At 41.4% G+C, this 22,663-nt stretch overlaps 2 protein-coding genes across 6 annotated transcripts; one reads left to right on the forward strand and one right to left on the reverse strand.

Annotated features, from left to right (window-relative positions):
• Positions 1-2,838: 2,838 nt before the first annotated feature.
• Positions 2,839-3,938, reverse strand: LOC144700923 (putative transcriptional regulator tpeD). Its single transcript, XM_078572549.1, has 2 exons — positions 3,702-3,938; positions 2,839-3,639 (listed from the first exon to the last, which is right to left on the reverse strand). The coding sequence occupies exons 1-2, from the start codon at positions 3,936-3,938 to the stop codon at positions 2,839-2,841; spliced, it is 1,038 nt and encodes a 345-aa protein (XP_078428675.1).
• Positions 3,939-14,379: 10,441 nt separating this feature from the next.
• ER-ANT1 (endoplasmic reticulum-adenine nucleotide transporter 1) lies at positions 14,380-16,761 on the forward strand. Of its 5 annotated transcripts, none has more exons than XM_078580201.1 (4): positions 14,380-14,819; positions 15,436-15,807; positions 15,919-16,237; positions 16,404-16,761. In XM_078580201.1, exons 1-3 carry the CDS (start codon positions 14,547-14,549, stop codon positions 16,231-16,233), a joined length of 960 nt encoding a protein of 319 aa, XP_078436327.1. In that variant the 5' UTR covers positions 14,380-14,546; the 3' UTR covers positions 16,234-16,237; positions 16,404-16,761. The 5 variants fall into 5 exon arrangements, with proteins under 5 accessions (XP_078436327.1, XP_078436333.1, XP_078436319.1 ...); XM_078580207.1 differs by having other exon boundaries at positions 16,409-16,761; XM_078580193.1 differs by having other exon boundaries at positions 16,447-16,761.
• Positions 16,762-22,663: the final 5,902 nt, after the last annotated feature.

Here is a 22,663-nt window from a genome sequence, read left to right on the forward strand (position 1 = left end):
ATTATTCATTTTGAGTGATATAAAGATTATATATAGGATAGGGTAGAGAGATATAGTAATGACAGATATAAAGAATTGTTAATTTTGGGAAATTGAACAATTATTTCAGGAGAATTCAGTTCTAATTAAGTTGTAAAAAAGTCTTGATTAAGTTTTAATTAAGTTCTTCCCCACCTTTAGGTGCCTCAATAAGTTGACTTAACCAAAATTTATAATATGTAATGAAGTGCAGTTTTGAATTAAGTATTTTACTTGGACACTTAAATGTAAATTTTTAATTTTTGAAAATTCAAGAACCTTTTCGGAAAATGTTGGAAAAATATTTAATAAAATATCCCCCCCTTTTTGGTGCTTTAACATGGTCCGTTGAACCAATATTTATAATACTAAATAAAGTGCACATTTGAACTAAGTACTTTACTTGTTTGCTTAAGTGCAAATTATTAATTTATTGAAATTCAACAATTTTCATGAAAGTGTTACAGAAATCAATAGAAAAATATATAAAATTATATACATGGAGAAGTCTTAATTTTTAACAAAATTCACTAAATATATCGGACATTGGTGCAAAGTCTTAAACAAATGAGGTTATGTCAAAAGCACGCTCTTCCAATAGGCATTTGTCCACGGCGTTGTGAGAGGTTTGTACTTACTTGGTCGTCACCTGTGTAGCAAACGTTAAGAAATAAAAATCAATGATTACGTAAAAAATGGGGAACTTGTAGTTCATGAAATTGATGTGTACCTCTACCACATGCGACCACACCATCTTGGTCATCATTGCCATCCGAATCCAGCCCAACGTTAGTGTACCATCGTTTGTTGTCCGCACGGAGCCAACAATTCACAGTGATTAGTGTCTCGATGCTTATCGGCGACAGACGTGATCTCTTGTACGTGACAATAGCATTGCCCACCGAGAACATGCGCTCGGCAAGAGCGCTTGTCGCACATATCGACAATAGCTCCCTCGTAACAACTGCAAGTAAGGGGAAACGCTTAGCCCTTGTGCTGGCCCACCAGGATAGTGGAGTGAACACTCCCTCATCAGGCACGACCTCTGTTAGGTATTGGTTGAACTCGCCCCACGCCGACCTCGTTGACGCACGTGCCGGTTGGACTTTCTGCATAATGCTCTGAAGCCAAGTGTCCAACTCTTTATCTCTTGCGGGTCCCTCTTCAATGTCCCCTCTCTGTCCACATCATGCCGAGTCACACGGTAACAAGTGATGGAAATATATGTGGCCGGCAAGCCAATCACACATTCCACATCTTGTTCCATATTCAGTAATAGAACATATTCATTATAGTGCACGTGTGATGCGTAGAATGAAGTCCATGAATACATGATCGGACTTAGTGAATTATGATGAGATCGTAATGCGGAGATCACTAGTCTTTAAGCATGTGTTCTAAACATTCCTATTCGAAGGATACGCGAGAAGGACATCGAAGTATCCGGATAGAATAACACTATCTAGCCTCACTCATATGATGAGTATGGTCGGTCCCGTAGCCATTAGTGTGGCGACACTAAGGATAGATAGTGGGTGCTCTTTAGTGGAAAGAGTTCACTGAATTGATCCGTACAAATCCCTGAATGGTATTATACCAAACTATCAATCAGGTTGATTCATGTCACGGTTGTGTAAGTGGTCCTTAGACCTGAGACACCAAAGACGTCTTGTGGACGGACGGTTGTACTTTGGCTATGGCCAACGAGTCTCTAATCATGGGATTCTAAACGGTCTTAGTTCGGGTGCATCAAGAAGTACACGAAGGCGATTGAGTGGTCAAGATGGGATCGTCCACCCTCAATATAAGAGGTGACAGCTCAAGGAAGATGATGTGATGAAGTCCTTGGCCAAGGTAGTGAAATATCAGAGAAGAGTTCTCTGATGATTTTCGAATGCATCAGTACTAACTCGGATGACCGATTAGAGTTTGATAGTTGACCATACCCTAAGTCGTCCAAGGAGCGTCAAATGGATGAGGGATTATACATACACGCTAACCGATGATGAACAGGTTCCATGAGTGAGTCAATACACACTCCTTTGTATCTTCTAGGACACGAGGTGTAGCTTGGCACCCCACGTGTGGGAGTCACAACCTATCAATTGGGTTAAATCGATCCGACGTTAATTAATCTATATGATGATATAGTTAATTAATTTGGAAGGCCAATAAAGGTTATTGGGCCGTTGGAGTCGTTAACTAGACTGATACATGGGCCTAGAGGGTCATACGCAAATGGTCTTTTGGACGTTGAAAGATATACTTAAGGTTTGGGGGTTTTATGAAAAATACCCACTTAGTATAAATAGGGGAAGGCCCTGAACGAAATTCACCCAGGCCAGAATTGTTCAGGGGCCTTCCCCTTCTTCTCCACTCTCCCCACAACCCCTCTCCATCCATGAGGTGATCGGGACGACATAACGACGCCGACGGAGAAAGAACGGGGCTCGTCAACGAGAAGGAGGAGATACGACGTGCTGAGGACCGTGTGGATACGTCTAGAGGCTGCACACTTGAGCAGCTCGACTCATCTCACTCCGCGATCGAAGAAATCACGAATGAGATTCGTGCAAGGTACATCGTTTTAATGGTTTTTGTCGATGCCGTTCGATTCGCAAAGAGTCTTCCGATGCGCATCGTTTTGATTTTTTCATCCAGATCTAGGCCACTAGAACCCAACAACAAGGACCGTACGTATGCAATGGTTACCTCTCGAACGCCCGGACGGAGCATTGACCCTTTGTGGAATGGATCCATCAATGCTGCGGCGGTGATTGCCTCATTCCCCCACAAGATCTCTGCATAGTGTGCAAGCTTCTAATGCATCGCCTTACATGCTTGCGCCATGTTGGAACGATCTGTCTCATGCAACCGTCGGACGCTTGTGAAGAACTTGCCATCTTTGATTTGCTGGACCACTTCCTCCATGTGTTCTTTGAGGCCGTCTATTAGGTATAGTGTGTCACATATCGCCGGCATCACTATCTTGCAAACATGGTCGATGGATACCACGAAATGGCTAAGGATGCGATAAAACTCTTTCACTAACTCCCACTCATCCTTCAACATCTTTGTCGCCATCCCCTTTCGGCCAAAAGCCTTTGACACTTCATCAATAACATCACGCTTCTTCACGACGACCGCTAGCAAAGCGTAAGTGCTGCTCCATCGGGTCGGACAATCTAAGATGACCATGTTGGAGTCCTCTACTTCAGGGTCATCTTCACATGCCTTTGCATAATGTTCTCTCTGTTGCATAGGGCTTCGAATACCGTGGACTAGTTTCCGCACCTTTGCAACTGCATCACCCAAAGATAATGGCCGAAGTGCTCCGTCATGGTCGTCAGATGCTAAGAACATATCTCCAAGTTCGTTGTCCTGGTCGTTGTCATAGTGGTCTGTTGTCCTCATCACATCGCCCTCGTCGGGCTCTACAACTTGGGCTGAAGGAATGCCGAAGCTTTTTATTGCCGCTTGAACAACAATGTTCACAATGTGTGTGACACATGGGACGTGCCTTCTGGCACTAAAGTTTGGGTTAACGATCTTTATCTTCCTCGCCATCAAGGCCAACATCCTCTTATTTGATGTGGCATTGTCAGTAATCCCAGCGTAGACCTGCATAAATATCGATCACATGTAAAGTCACAAAGTTAGTTAATAAGATAAAGTTTGCTGACCTTCGGCCGCAGACAAAATTCTTCTAGAGCCTGGAGAACGATGGCTGCCATGTTTTCTTCATCGTGCTTGCTGACGATTTCTCGGATGGCAAGAACCCGCTTTCGATACACCCATTTATCATCCACCCAATGGGCGTTGATGCCCAGTAGTCCAGTACCGTTCTCAGCGGTCCACACATCGACAGTGAGTGAGACTCGATCCACGTTCTCCAATAGCTTCTTCACATCTTGTTTCATGCGACCATGCATTTGGATGGTCCACTGCTTATTGACCTTTGCACATGGAGGATCCAAGTCGAGAAGTGTCGCATAACGCCACATCTCTTTGAAGGCAACATTCTGAACAATGCTCCACTGTGAATCAGTCATGCATATAAACTGTGGAATGACATTCTTCGTTTCCTAGAGGGTATGCCCCCTCATCGGCTTGGCTCTCCATGTTGTCTGCTTTGTAATCTATCCTATATATGTGGCTGATCAGGGTCTTCTAACACCTCGCCCTTAAGCTCCGCGTGACGAGCTGAATGGCAAGCTTTGAAATGACGCCAAAATACGTTGCTGCTTTTTTCGGCTTGCTGCTTTATCGTTTTTCTCTTATCATGCGGGTTCATCTCCCGACATAGTAAGCATGTGTAGTATCCATCTTCCATGCGTTCGAAGTAGTCAATGATGACTTAACAATTCGAACGAGGGCAACTCTATACGGCACGAGAAGTTCCCGCGTCTATACGTTCAAGACCTATAGCTCCCAACCCAGATCTGTCTTGGGTTGGGCCATTGCCTCCGGGTGGGTTCATGTTTCTGAAGGCATAATTTAGTAAGCAATGATTGAATACAACAGCATCGCATGATGCCGAACTACGTTTTAAACTCTGAAGTAAGTAACAGATACAATGAATATAACCAATAAATAAACAGAGCACTGAGGTAGAATGACAGAAGTGTGGAATTCAATGCGAGAAAATGACAAATGGGTGAATTCAAGAGGAGATATTTAGAGTTATTGAGTAAAAGAGAATGAGTGGGGTGGGATAATTAGAGAGTACGGGAGGGTGAGAGAGAATGAGGGGTAGTTACGGGGTATGAGATAAAGAGAGGAACAAAGGAGAATTGGGGAGTGGGGGAGAAGGAGAGGAGATAGGCAGAATTAGGGAATAGGGGAGAATGAGAGTAGGGAGGGAGAATTAGATGTTAAAAATTTAAAAAGATGGGAGATCAATATAGACGGTAGACGAGGGCAAAGGAGAAATAGAGAGAGTGATACAATGAGAAGAATGAGGGAGAGTTGGAGAGGGGGAGAGAATGAGAGGAGAGAGTCAGAATTTGATAGTGGGAGAGAATGAGAGTGGGGGGGAGAATCAGAGGTAAAAAGGTTAAAAAGAAGAGAGAGAGCGATAGAGGAGAGTAGCGGAGAATGAGAGGATAGAGGAAGAAATAGAGAGACGATAGGGTGAGGGGGAATGAGAGAGACTAAGAGCGTGGAAGAGAATGAGATTAGAGAATCAGAAATAGAGAGTGGGAGACATTGGGAGGAGAGGGGGAGAATTATTCGTAAAAAGGAAAACAAGAAGAGAGAGAGAGAGAGAGAGAGAAAAGAGATGATATGAGATCAGGAGGGTTAGTGAATATGGTAGAATTATAGAGTAAGAGATGGTGAGATAGGATAGGGAGGGTGAGAATTATTGAGTAAGTTAAAATGAGAGAGAGAGAGAAGAGAGGAGAGGGGGAGAATTAGGGAGTTATAGAGGGTGGGAGAAGAGAGGGAGAGGTAGAACTATAAGCTAAAAATCAGCAGAGCGTGAGAGAGAATGAGAGAGAGAGATAGAATCGGATTGTAAGAGAAAATGAGAGAGGGAGGGTGAGAATTATAGAGTAAGTTAGAATGAGAGAGAGAGAGAGAAGAGAGGAGAGGAGGAGAATTAGGGAGTAATAGAGGGTGGGAGAAGAGAGGGAGAGATAGAATTATAAGTTAAAAATCAGCAGAGCGTGAGAGAGAACGAGGGTGAGAGATAGAATCAGATTGTAAGAGAAATTGGGAGAGGGAGGGTCAGAATTACTGAGTAAGTTAGAATGAGAGAGAAAAGAAGAGAGAGGGAGAACTAGAGAATTATAAAGGGTGAGAAAAGAGAGGGAGAGTTAGAAGTTAGAACTATAAATTAGAATGTGAGATAGACTGAGAGAGGGAGAGGGAGAGTTATAGAGAAAGGGAGAATGAGAGAGAGATAAGAGAGAATTATAGAGTAAGGGAGAATGAGAGAGAGAGGAGAGAGAGAGAAGAGAGGAGAGGGGGAGAATTAAAGAGTTATAGAGGGTGGGAGAAGAGAGGGAGAGATAGAACTTTAAGTTCAAGATTAACAGAGCGTGAGAGAGAATGAGAGAGAGAGAGATAGAATCAGATTGTAAGAGATAATGAGAGAGGGGGAGAAAGAATTATAGAGTAAGTTAGAATGAGAAAGAGAGAAGAGAGGAGAGGGGGAGAATTGGGGAGTAATAGAGGGTGTAAGAAGAGAGGGAGAGATAGAACAATAAGTTAAAAATCAGCAGAGCATGAGACAGAATGAGGGTGAGAGATAGAATCAGATTGTAAGAGAAATTGAGAGATCGAGGGTCAGAATTACGGAGTAAGTTAGGTTGTTAGAATGAGAGGGAGAGAAGAGAGGAGAGAGGAAGAATTAGAGATGAATTAAGAACAGAAAACAAGTAAAATTTAGAAATATTCATCGGCATAGAATATGATTAAACAGATGAAAAGTACAAAGATTAAACTGACAAAAATACTGGAACATACCTGCGACTTTGCCGTTCACCAATTCCGCCGCTGCCGCCGTCCACCGACGCCGCTGTCCACTGTCCGCCGTCCGCCTATTCCGCCGTCCGCTGCCTTCAGCTCTCTTCCCCTCTTTCGTGTATTTTTGATTCAAAGTTTTGAATAAAAAATATACAAAAATTCTTAAGTTAATGAAAGTCGATGTGGATATTGAAAACCGATATCCACAACCGATATCCAGTATCGTCATCCTTCCCCCTGAGACGGAGACGGATGCCAACATCGAGATGGATATCAGTATCGGATATCGGCACTGTAGCATCCGATATCCGATACAGATATCTGATATCCGGATATCGAAAAAAATGGATACCGGGAATTCCCTTTCTGGTATCCGATACAGCATCCGTCCTGATACCGGCATTTGGTACAGGTATCGAGACGGGCGAGCACTAGCTCCACTTATCTTCTACCGATTTCCAAACATAGTCAGCAATCATCAAAACATATACAAATCTATAAGAATTAAGAAAAGGTTCCATAAATGATTTCCCCATTAATAAATATTTCCAACATATATGTTGGAATTTAATGGAAATAAATAATTTTTATTCAATTTTAAAGATTTACTTAGGTAAGCATTTGAGATAAATTTATGGGCCTCTTTATACAAATTAGTCCAATAGAAACCACTTTTAAAATAGTTTATAAGCTGAATAATGACCTCCCCTAGGCTACGAATAACAAGAAGTCTAAGATTTCCTCCCAAAAGTAGAAGCGACTATCCTAGAGGAACCTCTTCTTCTTACTAGACGTCCACTCTTGAGGCATATCTATGACATGGAAATTCACAATCTGCATATTACATTGTAGTTTCTTAAGTTGAGTGTTTAGTAATTGCTCATCAGTTCATGCATCTCCAATAGTGGAAAAGTATATTACATAAATTCTACACAAATGATTATAATAAATAAAAGTTTTACACAACCATGACATGAATAAACCTTATTGAAATTTTGGTATAATACTACAGATCAATTCAGTTAACTATTTTTTATAAAGAGCGCTTATTATCTATCATTACTGTCCACACACTAAGGGCTATGGCATCGATCATATTGGTCATATGAGTGGGACTAGGAAGTGATATTCTATATAAAATTTTTAATGTCCTTTAGTGTTTTGATGTCATTGTCCTGATTGAGCATGTCTAGGATGACAACAGGCATAATCTAAATTACCCATAGATCCAAAAGTATTCATTTCTCTTTTCTCATTGTATGAATTTGAATCTCTCAATCTTCTTCATTTCAGCCTAGTATTTTTCATTACAATGATACTTAGAGAGAATTTTGTAGGTATCCATGATGTGAGCCACATCATCTAAGTACTCCATTAGAGTCCAAAAATGAAATTTCTCCATTTTGGCCAAATAACCCAAGGAAATATCTCTATAATCACATAAAATGTTTCAACCCATTAATTATTATTCATTTTAATTCGTTTAAATTAATGGACACAAGGGACTTGAAAATATTCATCAGTATTAAAACTTTTTGACATATAAGTCCACCAAAGTTTGTTACAAATGACCAAAATGCGTGTAAGGTGATGTAAAATATCAAAACAATCTAAATAATAACATGATAAATTTTATATATTAATGTTTAAATTAATATAATATGCACAGATTGTTTGCATATTTACCACGTAATCGACACCTCCAAATTAATTTATTTCGAGTTTCATCAATGTCCTGATGTTTCCCTTGAGTCTTTAATTTATCCTTGGAACAAAAAGAGACAAGTATGAAGTGTTAAAAAATTAAATGTGCATATACATATGAATACTCCTATAAAATAATAACGCATTCATGACCAACTCCCTTGTGCGTTGGAAAAAGCTAGAGGTCATGAGTAGAGAAGCTTACTTCTTGCTAAGTATGATACTTGTTGGGTTCTAGGGCCTCTATCTAGACGAAAACTTGGAACAATTTGTAATAGAAGAATTACAAAAAAATCAAAACAGAATCAATAAAGCTATTGAATTTAATAACCTAGGCACATAATTGCATTCAAGATTTCTTAGATCCTCGAGTGAGATATATTAGTTGCTCATGTGTGCAGCCTCTACACGTACACATGCAATCATTACCAGGTCTAATCTACTCCTCCACCTTGGCGAGCTCCATTTACCCTCCATCATGGTTGTTACACTATACTGAAGGGATCGAGAATGGAGAGGAGCTAAGGGAAGAAGGGAGAAGAAGGGGAAGGCCCCTAAACAATTCTGGCATGGGTGAATATCATTAAGGACATTCCTCTATTTATATTAAGTGTGTATTTTTCACAAAAACCCTGAACATTAAATATGTCATATGACGTCCAAAAGACCATTTGCATGTGACCGTCTAGTCCCATTTATTAGTTTAGTTAATGCCTCGAGCAGCCTAATAACACTAAATATATCATCATATATATTAATTAATATTAGATTGATTTAACCCAATCGATATGTCGAGTCATTACCATGTAGGGTGACAAGCTACACCTTATGCTATAGAAGATACAAATGAGTGTATTTTACTCACTTATAGAACATGTCCGCTATTGCTTATAGTGTGCGTGTAGTCCTTCATCCACTTGATGCTCCAAGGACTACTTGGTATGGTCAACTCTCAAACCCTAATCGGTCATTTGAGTTAGTACTAATGCATTCAGAAATCATCAGAGAACTCTTCTCCTATATTTCAATAACCTGGACAAGTACTTCATCAAATCATCTTTCTTGAGCTGTCTCCACATACTGAGGATTGACGATCCCATTTTGACCATTGAACCATCTTCATGAACTTCTTGATGTACCCAAACTAAGAGTGTTTAGAATCCCATTATTAGACACTTTCAGGTCATAGTTAAAAATATGTAGAATAAGTGAATGACTGGTTCTTAAATGATAGTTATCGGGTTCTAAAGGCCTTGATATGGATGAACAAATCAAAACATTCCACAGTGGAAGACTTGAATGGAATCGAACAACATCTATTAAATCATTGAAACAAAATACCTTTTGCATTGATCGCATCCGTGATTTCATGGATCCAAGAGCGAGATGAGTCGAGCTGCTCAAGTTCGCAGCCTCTAGACATATCGACATAGTCCTCGGCATGTCGGATCTCCTCTTTCTCATTGATGAGCCCCATTCAATCTCCATCGTTCTCGTTACATAGTCTCGATCTCATCGGGAGTGGAGAGGGGTTGTGGGGAGAAGGAATAATAAGGGGAAGGACCTTGAACATTTTTGGACTGGGTGAATTTAGTTCACGGCCATCTCCTATTTATACTAAGTGGTTATTTTTTATAAAACCCCCAAAACTTAATTATATCTTTCGACGTCCAAAAGACCATTTGTGTGTGACCCTTTGGGCCCATGTATGACTCTAATTAATAACTCTCGTGGCCCAATAACCTTTCAAATTAATTAACTATATCATCATATATATTAATTAATGTCAGATTGATTTAATCCAATCGATAGGTCGAGTCTCCAACACGTGGGGTGCCAAACTACACCTCATGTTGTAGAAGATACAAAGGAGTGTGTATCGACTCACTCATGGAACCTATTTGTCATCGGTTACCGTGTACGTATAACCCTTATCCACTTCAGGCTCCTTGGATGACTTAGGGTATGGTCAACTGTCAAACCCTAATCACTCGTGCGAGTTAGTATTGATGCATTCAGAAATCATCAGAGAACTCTTCTTCGATATTTCACTACCTTGGCCAAGGACTTCATCGCATCATCTTCCTTGAGTTGTCACCTCTTATACCGAGGGTGAATGATCTCATATTGGCAACTCAATCGCCTTCGTGAACTTCTTGATGCACCCAAGCTAAGATCGTTTAGAATCCCATGATTAAAGACTCGTCCACAAGACGTCTTTGGTGTTTGAGGTCTAAGGACCACGTACACAACCGTGATGTGAATCAGCCTGATTGACAGTTCGATATAATATTATTTAGGGGTTCGTACAGATCATTTTAGTCGACTCTTTCCACTAAAGAGCACCCACTCTCAATCCTCAGTGTCTCTACACTAATGGTTATAAGAACGCCCATACTCATCATGTGAGTGAGGCTAAATAGTTCTATTCTATCTGTATACTTCGATGTCCTTCTCGCGTATCCTTCGAATAGGAATGTTCATAACACATGCTTAAAGACTAGTGATCTTTGTATTACGATCTCATCATAATTGACCAAGTGATGCCGGACGTCGTCAAGACGTCGTCTGGTCGTCACCGAGGGTACGGGTTCGGTGTCGTATCGAGGACTAGTCGGACTACGTCGAGTGACGTCGTCCGACGAATGCTAAGGACAGGTAGGGTATGCTGACGTGATGTAATGAGATCCTACGTGTAGTACGTGCGTGCGCCAACGAGCAGAGGGTGCCGTTCCAGATGAGTGACAGGATCGCTCTAAGTGAGGCCGGACGGGCCTCCTGAACCTCGCCCGAGGGGGTCGAGGGCGAGTGCGCCGCGGAACGGGGAAACCCTGCTGTGATGCTCAATCGCGTCGGGTGAACCCAACTCGTACCAGGCAGGTAAGGCTCTCGTAGTACTTGTGTCATTTTCTCAACTTGTCTCTCGCTCACCTATTTAACCCGAGCGCGGAAGAGGCGAACCGAAAGTGCACTGAAGAAAGTAAAGGACGTAAAGGGGAGTGGGTGAGAGATACCGTCGTCGCACTGGCGACTGATATTCGTAGTCGGAAGCCGGTAAGGGAGCGGGGTCTTGAGCAGGGTGAAGATGCTGGCAAGGATGCGGGCGCAGGCATAGTCGGCGACGGCAGCAGCTCGATCGTTGACGGGAGGCGTCCGGTCGACGCGATGCAGGCCGCTGGAGCCGAGGACGTGGGACGGGACCGTGCGCGCTGAACGTCTGCCAACCGGGTAGAGTCGCCCGCAGTTGGAGAGAGGGGTAGCGGATTGTGGTGTCTCGGCGGGTAGGTTGGGTTGAAAGGCGGATGAGGGGAGGAGAAAAGGGCGAGAGTGGGCAGAGGGAGCGGACGGTGGTGTGGGCGCAAGGTCGCCCGACGGTTGAGGGCGGCGCGCACGACCGAAAGGGGAACAGACTGCGCGGGCGGGAGGAGTTGGGGTGTGAGAGGGCGCGAGGGGGGACAGTGGAAGGGAGATAGCGCGGCGGAGAAATGAGGTGCGGGGGCAAGCTGTGCAGGGAGAACGTGGGCAGAGATAAGGGGGTGTGGGAAGGTGGTGAGGCGTCGGTAGGCGGAGGAAGATGGCGCGGTCGGCGGCGGGAGGTGTGAAAAAAAAAGTGCGGGCGGGTAGAGCAGCGGCGGAGCGGAAGAAAGGGGAGAGGGCGGCGGTATGGGCTGCGGGACTTGCGGGGCGATGACAGAAAAGCAAGAGGGGGGACGCGGGCGGTGGCAGCGGGAGGAGCGGGAACGGTGTGGGCGGCGGTAGAAACGGGAGGAGGGGACAGCGCGGCGTCGGCGGAACGGAAGCGAGCAGCACCGGCGACGGCAACTCCTGCGGGCGGCGGCTGGGAGGCGGATGGCGGCGGCCGGACGATGGGCGGCGGATCCTCCTCTTCTTCTCTCTTCTTCCCTTCTTCTTCCTCTTCTCCTTCTTCCTCCTTATTCTTCTTCTTCCTTTCTTCTTCCTCTTCTCACGAACATGACTCTTCGACTCCCACGTAGAAAATAACTTTCCAATTTCAAAGAGTCCGTTTGGACGCCCACCTCTTCCCCTTATATAATGGGTGAAAGTGGGCCCCCTTGTTAACAACAAAGAAAAAGATAAGAAAATAAGAAAAGAAAAGATAATGGGCTTGTCAGGCCCATGTGAGGGGAAGATGTCCTCATATGGGCTCTTCCCCTCACCACACGACGACACGAAGACACAGTGACGAAAAATACAAGATGTAAAGAGACGACAGGTAAGATACAAAACGAAAGCGAAGGGGAAAAGTGGGTTGCTCCGATGATAATGTGCGCGTACGTCATGCCGAGTATTTGAACTCGGGGTCGCGCGTTGCTGCAGCGGCTCGTCGTGTCGGCTGGACACGTGATGGTGGCGGGCTCGATGACGATGGTGGCTCCTCGCGATCTGGCTTGATGACGTCCGGTGGCTCCTCGCGTGCTGGCTCGATGACGTCCGGTGATGCTGCGCCATCACCAAGTCTGATCATACATTAGTGGATTTCATTATAAGCATCACACGTGCACTATAATGAATACTTTGTATTAATGAACATTGAACGAGATGTGGATTGTGTGATTGGCTTGCCGACCACATATATTTTTATCAATAAGTATAGAAGACAGGAGGAAATGGATATTAGGTAGTTCAATTCATCTGAGACTTGTAATTATAAAGTTTGGCTTTTGGTGGATCAAAGTAAGATGGTTGTATGCTTATAACTTGAGGAAGTGATCACTTCTTATTCTAGATGAAGATTCCACCTAATGTTGATTCTAGACACATGATTGCGATTTGGTCGACCTGAAAAGCCAGGGATATGAGTACGCTCAATTCACACATCACTTATTTCCACAATAAAAATACTTCTATCCTTTGATTTTCATGTATATTCGTTACCTTACTAGATTTCATGGCCACTTATTAAGTGACCTGGATTGTCTAGATTGATAACTAATACATCTAGATTTGCTTTTGATTTGCAAAAATATCCTATCTTTTCTACTTGTGATTTTAGGATCAAGGATTAAACATATTTTTCAAATGGGATTTGAATGAATGTATGCCTCATGATTTGCTATATAAAATGAATGCATCATAAGATGTAGTTTTAGTTTCAGACCCAAAATATCCACCTTTTGTTTTTCGGTAATTTGTACCAATTTTTGATATCATGCAGTGTGCTATACAATAAACAATATCAGAGAGAGAGAGAGGGGAGAGGGGAAGGATAGAGAGAGAGAGATAGAGACAAAGATACAGAGAGAGACAGAGAGATAGAGAAAGATAGAGAGGGACATAGAGATAGAGAGAGACAGAGAGACTGAGAGATAGAGAGAGACAAAGAGATAGAGAGATAGAGAGACAAAGGCTTAGAGAGAGACAGAGAAACTGAGAGTCAGAGATAGCGATAGACATAGAGATTGAGAGATAGAGAGAGACAGAGAGATAGAGAGAGATAGGGAGAGACAGAAAAAGACAGAGATAGAGAGAGATAGAGAGACAGAGAGATAGATAGAGTCAGAGAGGCTGAGAGATAGAGAGAGACAAAGAAACTGAGAGACAGAGAGGGATAGAGAGAGATCGAGAGATAGAAAGGCAAAGAGATAGAGAGATAGAGAGAGACAGAGAGATAGAGAGGGATAGAGAGATAGAGAGAGACAGAGAGATAGAGAGACAAAGAGACTGAGAGATAAAGAGAGACAGAGAGACTGAGAGATAGAGAGAGACAGAGAGACAAAGTGATAGAGGGATAGAGAGAGATAGAGAGAGATAATGAGACTGAGAGATAGAGACAGACAGAGAGATAGAGAGAGACAAAGAGATAGAGAGATACAAAGAGAGAGAGAGACATAGAGAGATAGACAGAGAGAGTCAAAAAGAGATACAGAGAGACATTGAGAGATAGACAGAGAGAGACAAAAAGAGATACAGAGAGACATTGAGAGATAGAGAGAGAAATAGAGATAGAGAGACATACATATCGAGAGATCGAGAGAGAGACATATCGAGAGATTGAGAGAGAGAGAGAGAGAGAGTCCTCATACATATCTTCACACAGACGGGGCCACGAACACCGACGTGGAAATTGGGCGGGCCCAGGAGTCGCACTAATTTTCGCGGCCCGGATAAGCGTGCTGACCTGCTCTCGGCTTTATAAATAAGAACAAATCCTCCGCCATGAATCCAAGGAAAAGATGAACAAGTGGCGGAGAGAAGCACATCTCCTCAACCGCAAGACTCCGCGAGATCTTCTTCCTCCTCCCATCCCCTCGCTTCCTTCCGTACTCCTTCATGTTTCCCCTCGTCGCCATCTCCTCTACCCTCTTCTCTCCTGAAGCGGAAGAGAGGCGCAGATGGAGGTGGCGCCGGCAAAGAGGACGTCGCAGAGGATGGCCGCCGATTTCGTGATGGGCGGCGCCGCCGCCGCTGTGGCCAAGACGACGGCGGCGCCGATCGAACGGGTGAAGCTCTTGCTGCAGAATCAGGGCGAGATGTTGAAGAGAGGACAGCTTACGAGACCGTACCATGGGATTAGGGATTGCTACGCTAGGGTCCTGAGAGAAGAAGGGGTGTTGTCTCTGTGGAGAGGGAACCAAGCCAATGTCATTCGGTACTTCCCCACCCAGGTAATCCCGTTTGTTGGATATTTCATTTTTTGTCATCGAACTCGAAAGGTTTCGTTTGTTTTTCTTCTCGTTGGACGAATTCCCTCTGGTCAATGTGATAATATTTGGTCCCCAGTCGTCAGATTCAAATCTGTACTACCTTTAATTCTTCCTGGCTCAGGGAAAGGTTGCTAAAAAGAAAGTTTTGTTTATCACGTTGCACCGCGTGAAGGAAATTTGCGTAATGTTTCTAAAAATGCCTTTATATTTTTAACTGAAGTAGTTTATTTTAGCGATCTCTTGTTCGTATAATCTTCCCTACGTCTCCATTGGATTGCTAAAATTAGCAGAAATCTCTCGTCTTACCGCCGGTCTAATGGAGTTCTATTGCTTTTTAAGAGATTAGACACAGTGCTCCGTTTGGATTTCAATTTTGAGCGGATTTCTGATCCCCGGAATATTCCTTAATTCATTTTCTCATGATTTTACTGTTTATCCTAGTTAAAGGATCCACAACTTTATCGTGTTGACATGACTCCTTTGGTATCCATGGTTTGCTTTTGAGGTCAAATACTCTTCAAATTTTTGAAATTGGATCTGGGTTTTCCTCTATTGAGTCTTAATGACTTGTAAGCAGGCATTCAACTTTGCATTCAAGAACTACTTTCGTGGTCTATTTGGTCAATCAAAGGCAGAAAATGGATACGCCCGATGGTTAGCAGGCAACATAGCCTCTGGTAGCGCTGCCGGTGCAACGACTTCGCTGATTTTGTATCACTTGGAGTATGCCCGAACGCGGCTTGGCACAGACACCTTGGAATGCCGGGCCAAGGGTCGACGACAATTCGAAGGTCTTATAGACGTTTACAGGAAAACAATTGCCAGTGATGGAATTCCAGGCTTGTACCGAGGTTTTGGGGTTTCTATAACCGGCATCACCTTATACCGCGGTCTGTACTTCGGCATCTACGACACTGTGAAGCCCATTGTTCTCACAGGTCCTCTAGAAGTAAGTAATTACAAGCTTCCATGTTCAGCTCTCCATAGAAATGTGATAATTGGAGGAAAAGGCCAAACCCAGAAAGACCCATGCAATATTTCCTTCTGTTTTTCTTCTCAGGGTAACTTTTTCCTAAGTTTTCTCCTCGGGTGGACTGTGACGACATTCTCGGGGATCTGCGCGTACCCTTTCGATACAGTGAGGCGAAGGATGATGCTGTCTTCAGGCCAGCGAGTGAAGTACGAGAGTGGCCTCCAGGCCTTCAAGCTCATTGTGCGGCAGGAGGGTCTCCCGGCGCTGTTCCGGGGGCTGACAGCCAACATGCTCTCAGGAATGGCTGGTGCAGGGGTTCTTGCAGGCTATGATCAGCTTCAACGCATTGCCTCCACTCATGGATATGCTTTTGGGCACCCAATTCCGGGAGGTCTCAAGTGAAATGGTGAATATCTGATACCTTAGATCATATTATTTTCTCTTGTAACACGGAGAGAAAAAATGGAGACTATTTGTCTCTTTCTATCGCTCCTGTCTATTCATTGTATAGGGAAAATCATTTTGAGTTGGCGATTCCGTCCAAATATCCTTGCTCAGATTTCTTTTCCCAGTCTAGAAACAGAAGCACTTCTCATCTCCAAGCATGTCTGGTAGCAGTGGCAGCAGCAGTGGCGTGGGCTGCGTCGGCAGCGTGGAGCTATCCTTAATGTTTGGTCCCAACTCTTCAAGGGCAGTTGATTCTACATTCGCAGCAGGCTAGCAGGTTGCATTTTCTATATGGACCCTATTCACCATATACTCTGCACCTCCAGCAGCAGTCCTAGGCCTCAAAATCCATGATCAGCAGCACCAGATGAGCGAAGGAAGTAGATATGGATGGTCAGTCTAATGTGGTACATGCTGGCCATGTGATGGTTCATATGAGATTGAATTTTATTAGGGAGGTACTGACTAATGACCGTTATACCATATAGACCATTGTTTTGATTCACTGTGACAAACCCTCTGTCATTTTGGAAATGACTCTACAAGAATGCATCGTAATTAATTGGTCTTTTCTTGAGATAAATGAAACTTAGAGCTGACTTGAGGCGAGCCTGTCCCCTGTCGAAGTCAAAACAAGACGTAAACAAGTGCATTTTAAAGAGAACGAATGACTTGATGTGACTCAGATGATGCGAAAGTCATCAACATAGAGTAGAAAGAGGAGGTAACTTTGAGGGGTGTACTTAAAAATAGAAACACTTATAACCCAAATGTTGATTAGTCTAATCGGAAGTAGAGCATAGCATTGAATCAACCAGTCATGAGAGATTGCTAAGGATGACACAAGCACATCACAATAATTTTGGTAACAATAACAAACTCATAAAAATGACCCCAAGATGTCTTTGCCTACAAATAGGACTTAGGACAATAGGATAGTAATTAGAGTCCAAAACACCCACTTTTAGACATTGGTTTGGTACTTTATTAAATATTTTGACCTTTGTCTTATTAAATGTTAAGGTGGGTTTTGGTAGCTATGACCAACTATCAGAAGATGATTTGCTGAGCAAAAGAAATAATAGAATCATGACAAATTTTCAACACAAAACCAAAGATGATGATAACATCACCTTTCACAAAATTGAATCCACTGTCCTTTTGGTCCCTCAAATAAGTCATCAGGAGCTGCATAAGTGTCTATGCTCGTGATGTATCCATGCAATCCTCAACGCATCAAACCTCCTCCTCTTCTTCTTGATAAGTGCTGCCATCACTTTGGAATATTTGTTCTCACAATTTTGGTTCCACCAGGAGGGGAGGGAACCCAATGACAAATAGAGAAGAAAGGGCGTCCAAAGAAATACTAGCATGAGCACATTTTTTTGGGGTGTCCTCCATTTTATAAAAACCTATGTTATTCAAGTATATCCTCCAACTTCTAATAAAACTCATTATTACGACCCTCTAGAACCTTATTAAATAAGTATATCAAATATTTTCATTAGTTAATCCTGGATCAACTTAACCAAATTTATGGGTTGAGTTGCCAACACGTGAGATGCCAAGCTACATTAAGTCCTTTAGAAGGTACAAGGGGTTTCTATCATTTCATGGAACCTTTTTATCATTAGTCACCATGTATGTAACTTTGGTCGTCTGCATTACAATAATAAAATGACATAGCGTATGGTTAACTCTCAAGTCCTAATAGGTCATCCAAGTTAGTTCTAATGCATTAGGAAGTCATCATTGAACTCTTTCAATGGTATTTCCACTACTTTACCAAAGGAGTTCATCACAACATATGCCTTGAGTTGTCTCTTCTAATATCAAGGGTTAATGATCCCATCTTGCTTGCACAATCACATTATTAGACCTATTTTTGCATCTGAGCTATTTTCCCTTATTGGCAAAAACAAGGTGTTGGGTATGACCAACCCAATGGTTGTGCACGTAGATCGATCCAGCCTTGCCCTGGACGCCACCCAGTATGATTTTATACATGTAAGATTGAGTATTTATAAAAGTTTATAGGTGTGGAGTGAGCGTAAATATCCCAATTACGCATGGACCCTACTTGCACACGCCCATGACATAAAGGAAAACAGATACAATAGTGGTATCGCTGCAGGCCATGTAGGAGACCGCTACAGCTCGTTCTTGTCCCTTGGAGTTGGTGATGCATGGAGTAGATTCCATCTTCGTGCCATCATTAGGTATCATCGTAGAGTTGCACGAAGGGTACAACATCTAGGGAGGGCGCCATGCACTCCGGCCTCCAACGTGCCACAGAATACACCACTCGCGAGGGCCGTTAGGCGCAAGGGTGCGCTGTGTGTGGAGAGCTGGCAGACTGAGTCTCTCAACACGATGGCTGTGGTGGGCCCACCGAGGAAGATCCTGCCATGTAGTATAAAGGGTAGAGGTGCGAGAGCTTACTACGTAGTTGACAAGTGCATCCGCCATGTAGTTCCGTTCTCGCAACTAGTGTCGAATGCTGGTTAGGCATGTGAGTCATCTCATGAGGTCCTGCCATACTTTCTGGAGACTCCACTAGGAGCATGAGCCTGCACTAAGCTAAGACTATTTAGAACCTCAAACTCTATGATTGGGGATTTGATGGTCATGGTCAAAACATGGGCATCCACCCACAATATGTTTGTCGTGTCTCAGATTTAAGGACCATTACACAACTGTGACATGAATACATGTGGTACAAAGTTTGGTATAAAACCCTCTACGGATTCATACAGATCAATTTACTTAACTCTTTACCGAAACAATTTACACTATCAAGCCATGGTGATTCCACAATAATGTTTAGAAGATCATCAATAGTCATCATATGAGTGGAAACAGAAGACCTAAGTCCATCTAGATATTTTGATGACATTCTGAAACATCATATGGACAGAAATATTGAGGATACAATTTTCAAGATACGTGGTTTCCACATTATGATCTAATCATAATTAGGTATCATTTCTTTATGACATCACACTTGTATAGTGACGAATAGGATTAATATTCAATGAATACTTAAGGAGGCATGGAATGTGATCTTGACTTGTAGGCCACATTCAAGTCTATCAGTCTTCCACTTGGACAAAAGCCAATCACACATACAGAAAAGTCCTTTGTTTTCTAATGAGGCTCAAAATATATTTGAGCTAATGACTTCATCCATGGATCTGCTTAATCGATTGATGGAAATCCTTACATCATGATATCTCATTGAGTTATGGTCTCCCTAATAATGTGAAAGTACCTCATAATATTCTGCAACTTTTTCGCTTGTGCGATGTCAGCATTCATGTCACATAATACTAGAACCTGTATATAAGATATATGACTAATACCAAGAAAAGACTATATAATAAGAGCTTAGTATAATTATTATTGTTTTATTTTAATGATTTTTTTTCTTAGAATTAGATTAAATTTTTTTTATTGAATTGATCAAATCATATTAAATACATTTTATTAAAAATTTATTAACATTAAAAGTATGTAACCAAGGCTCGCGGTGAACTTATTCAACCATATTTTCTCCTAAGAGATCAACAGCAGTGAGATAATCATATTTCATAATTAAATTTGATGATTTCAAACCTTTCCAATAAATTATAGTTCTATCTAATGTGAATGAGAATCTAGTTGTACATTTTTAATCCTTTGGATCCAGGTCAAACTTTTTATCGATGAAACCCTTGATACTCAATTATTCTTCTCCATAACCTAAAATTATTTCCTAAGTTGTCAAGAAATTAAAAAATATTTATCGCATCCTTCTTTCTTTCTTCTCCTAGATCAGGTTGGAGTTGGAGCATAAATTATAAAGCATTATTTTAGTTACACATCCTTATTTAATATAGAAAATAGACCACACTAGACCTTGACATTATGAACGTGGTTGAAAAGGCTTAACCTATTCTTTTTAATCTTCCCTCTCTGTTTTAGGAGTCTGTGAATGTTCCTTCAAAAGCCCTTAAGTCCATTTTTCATTGGTATCAGACCTCTTTAAAATATCTCTATATATCCATATTCCCAATATGAATGTTACTTCTCCCAGATCCATCAGGGGGGAGGTTTTTTGACAATCATTACTTTATTAGGAAAAACATGGCTATATTATTTTCAATTGGTATAATTTTCTCTACTTAAAATCATTATGGCGTTTATCATGCTTGCACTAGTCTTTATGTATATATATAGCTCATCTTGATTTCTAATTGAAACATGCGATTTATCCTTAAATTTCAAGGTCCAAGTGATGGAAGCTTGCTTCAATCCATGAGTAGACCTTTAAACCTTTGGTACCTTAGATATACAACCTCCAGGTAGTATTTAATACACTTTTATGTCAAGGTTTTTGTTTTGGAGGGTAGTCTTGACATCCTATTCCCATAATTCATAATCATGGTGTGCTGTTGTAGTGACCTGAATTTTTTTTAGTTCGTCATACTAGCCAGGGAAAATACTTTTTCCTAGTTAACATTTTGTACTTGATGATGTCCTATTCCAAAAATCTTGCGTTAAAAAAATTCAGCTTGTCCATAAACACCGGTCACACTACTCAATGGGCACTAAACACTTGGAAGCATCTTCCAAGTTCCCCGCTTGGTTTAGCACATGGACTAAATTTCAAAATCGATCTTTTCTAGCCCACTACTAATGTTAGAATCACAAATTACATATTTTTATGTCAAAGGATCACCATTATTGAGCTTGAGCATCTTGATATTTTGTTGAATCATTGCGTCCCTCATGTTGATCATGTTGTCTTGTTACACTAGTAGACGTAGTAAATTCTTACATATCTATAGAGTTTGAAGGATTGAGTCCTCATCTAATGAGGCTGAGTTGGTCTCTGCATATGGAATTTGTTTCCCATTATACTTTGCTCTCACTACACTACCGCGGAAGTTGTGTATTTTAGAAATTTTTTTTAGCATAACTTTTCATCCTCATAGTGGTAGAATTACTATCCAAATGCATCTTTTTCATATCCATTGATTTCACACCTCAGAATTCTTGATTTTAATTTATCTGAGTCATGCGACTTCTTGTGGGCTAGACTCCCTATAAATTTTGGATTTCTTTCCTTTATGTAGTTCATATAGTATGGAAGTCTTGAATTTTCTAGATTGTATATACAAAAACAAAGAAAACATAATGAGTGCATGGAGACAAATAAATGTAATACTTATTGATTAACACAGTATGTAGAGGGGTCAATTGAGTTAGGATAAAATAATATATTTCACTATTAGAATGAATTTCATATTTTTCTTTATTTAATGGTATTTTAAAGTAATATTCTGACATTAATTTATTTTAAAAAATTGTCTAATGACTTCTAATTTTTTTTCTTCACTTTTATTTTTGGGTTTTTAACTTGCCTTGCTTGATGTTTTTTGTTTTTATTTTTAGAAATTTAAATTTCTTTTCAGAGAAAATAATCAGGAAGGCAATGAAACTATCAAAACAGGGACATGATAAACTGAAATAAATAAATATATCTTTAGTTTGTAATTCCTGTATTTCTGAATTTACGAATTTGTTATGCATTGAGTTGCACACATAAAATAGTGGGGGCAGAGTTATTCCACAAACAGTTATATTTTTTTGTCAAACTTCATGTATCAATTGCAGTTGGGGGATAAAATGCTTTATGAACCTGTGTACTATTATAACCCCACCTAAGGAAGTCCATTTATCTTTCAACATAGGAGTATGTGTAACGAATTTAGGATCTCAGAGAGGATCATGAACATGTTTTACATGCGACGAACTATGATTTTTAGGCAATGTGTGGGCATTCTTAATGAGCAAGGGTAGGTGGTAGCGTAACTGAACATACATTTAATCAAAGGGTTGAAGTACTATAATCCTGAATGGAGTGATGAATGACTTGTGTGAACCCCCACTTAACCACCCGATTTTATAAGAGGGCCCAACTTATGTGTCATGGTAAACTAGTGGCTGAATCCTATTTTGGGTTGGGTTTATGCATTCCTTCAAATCCTGAAGCACATAATAACCATTCTTTGGTTCAACTAAAAGTATCCTTCAAACGTAAATATCATCTTCACCCAGTCTCCCTAGCTTACCTTACGCCATTCATCCACTTCTTACTTATCCCTATAGGAACACGTCTCCCCCATCATCCCTATTATTCGTGATATATTTTACTCCTAAGTTATTTATTTTATTCCCCTTGTGATACCAGTATATCTCAATAATATTTCTTTATTATTCCCCTATTTTATTTTCGTCTAAATCTTATCAATCTATTTCCTCTCTTTTCTCACTGGATAGGATGACTTGTACAAAGAGCCATTTATTTGATAGATACTTGTCATTTAAATCTTCCAATTTT

This window comes from Wolffia australiana, chromosome 1 (assembly GCF_029677425.1).
Source record: "Wolffia australiana isolate 7733 chromosome 1, ASM2967742v1".
Lineage (NCBI taxonomy): Eukaryota > Viridiplantae > Streptophyta > Magnoliopsida > Alismatales > Araceae > Wolffia > Wolffia australiana.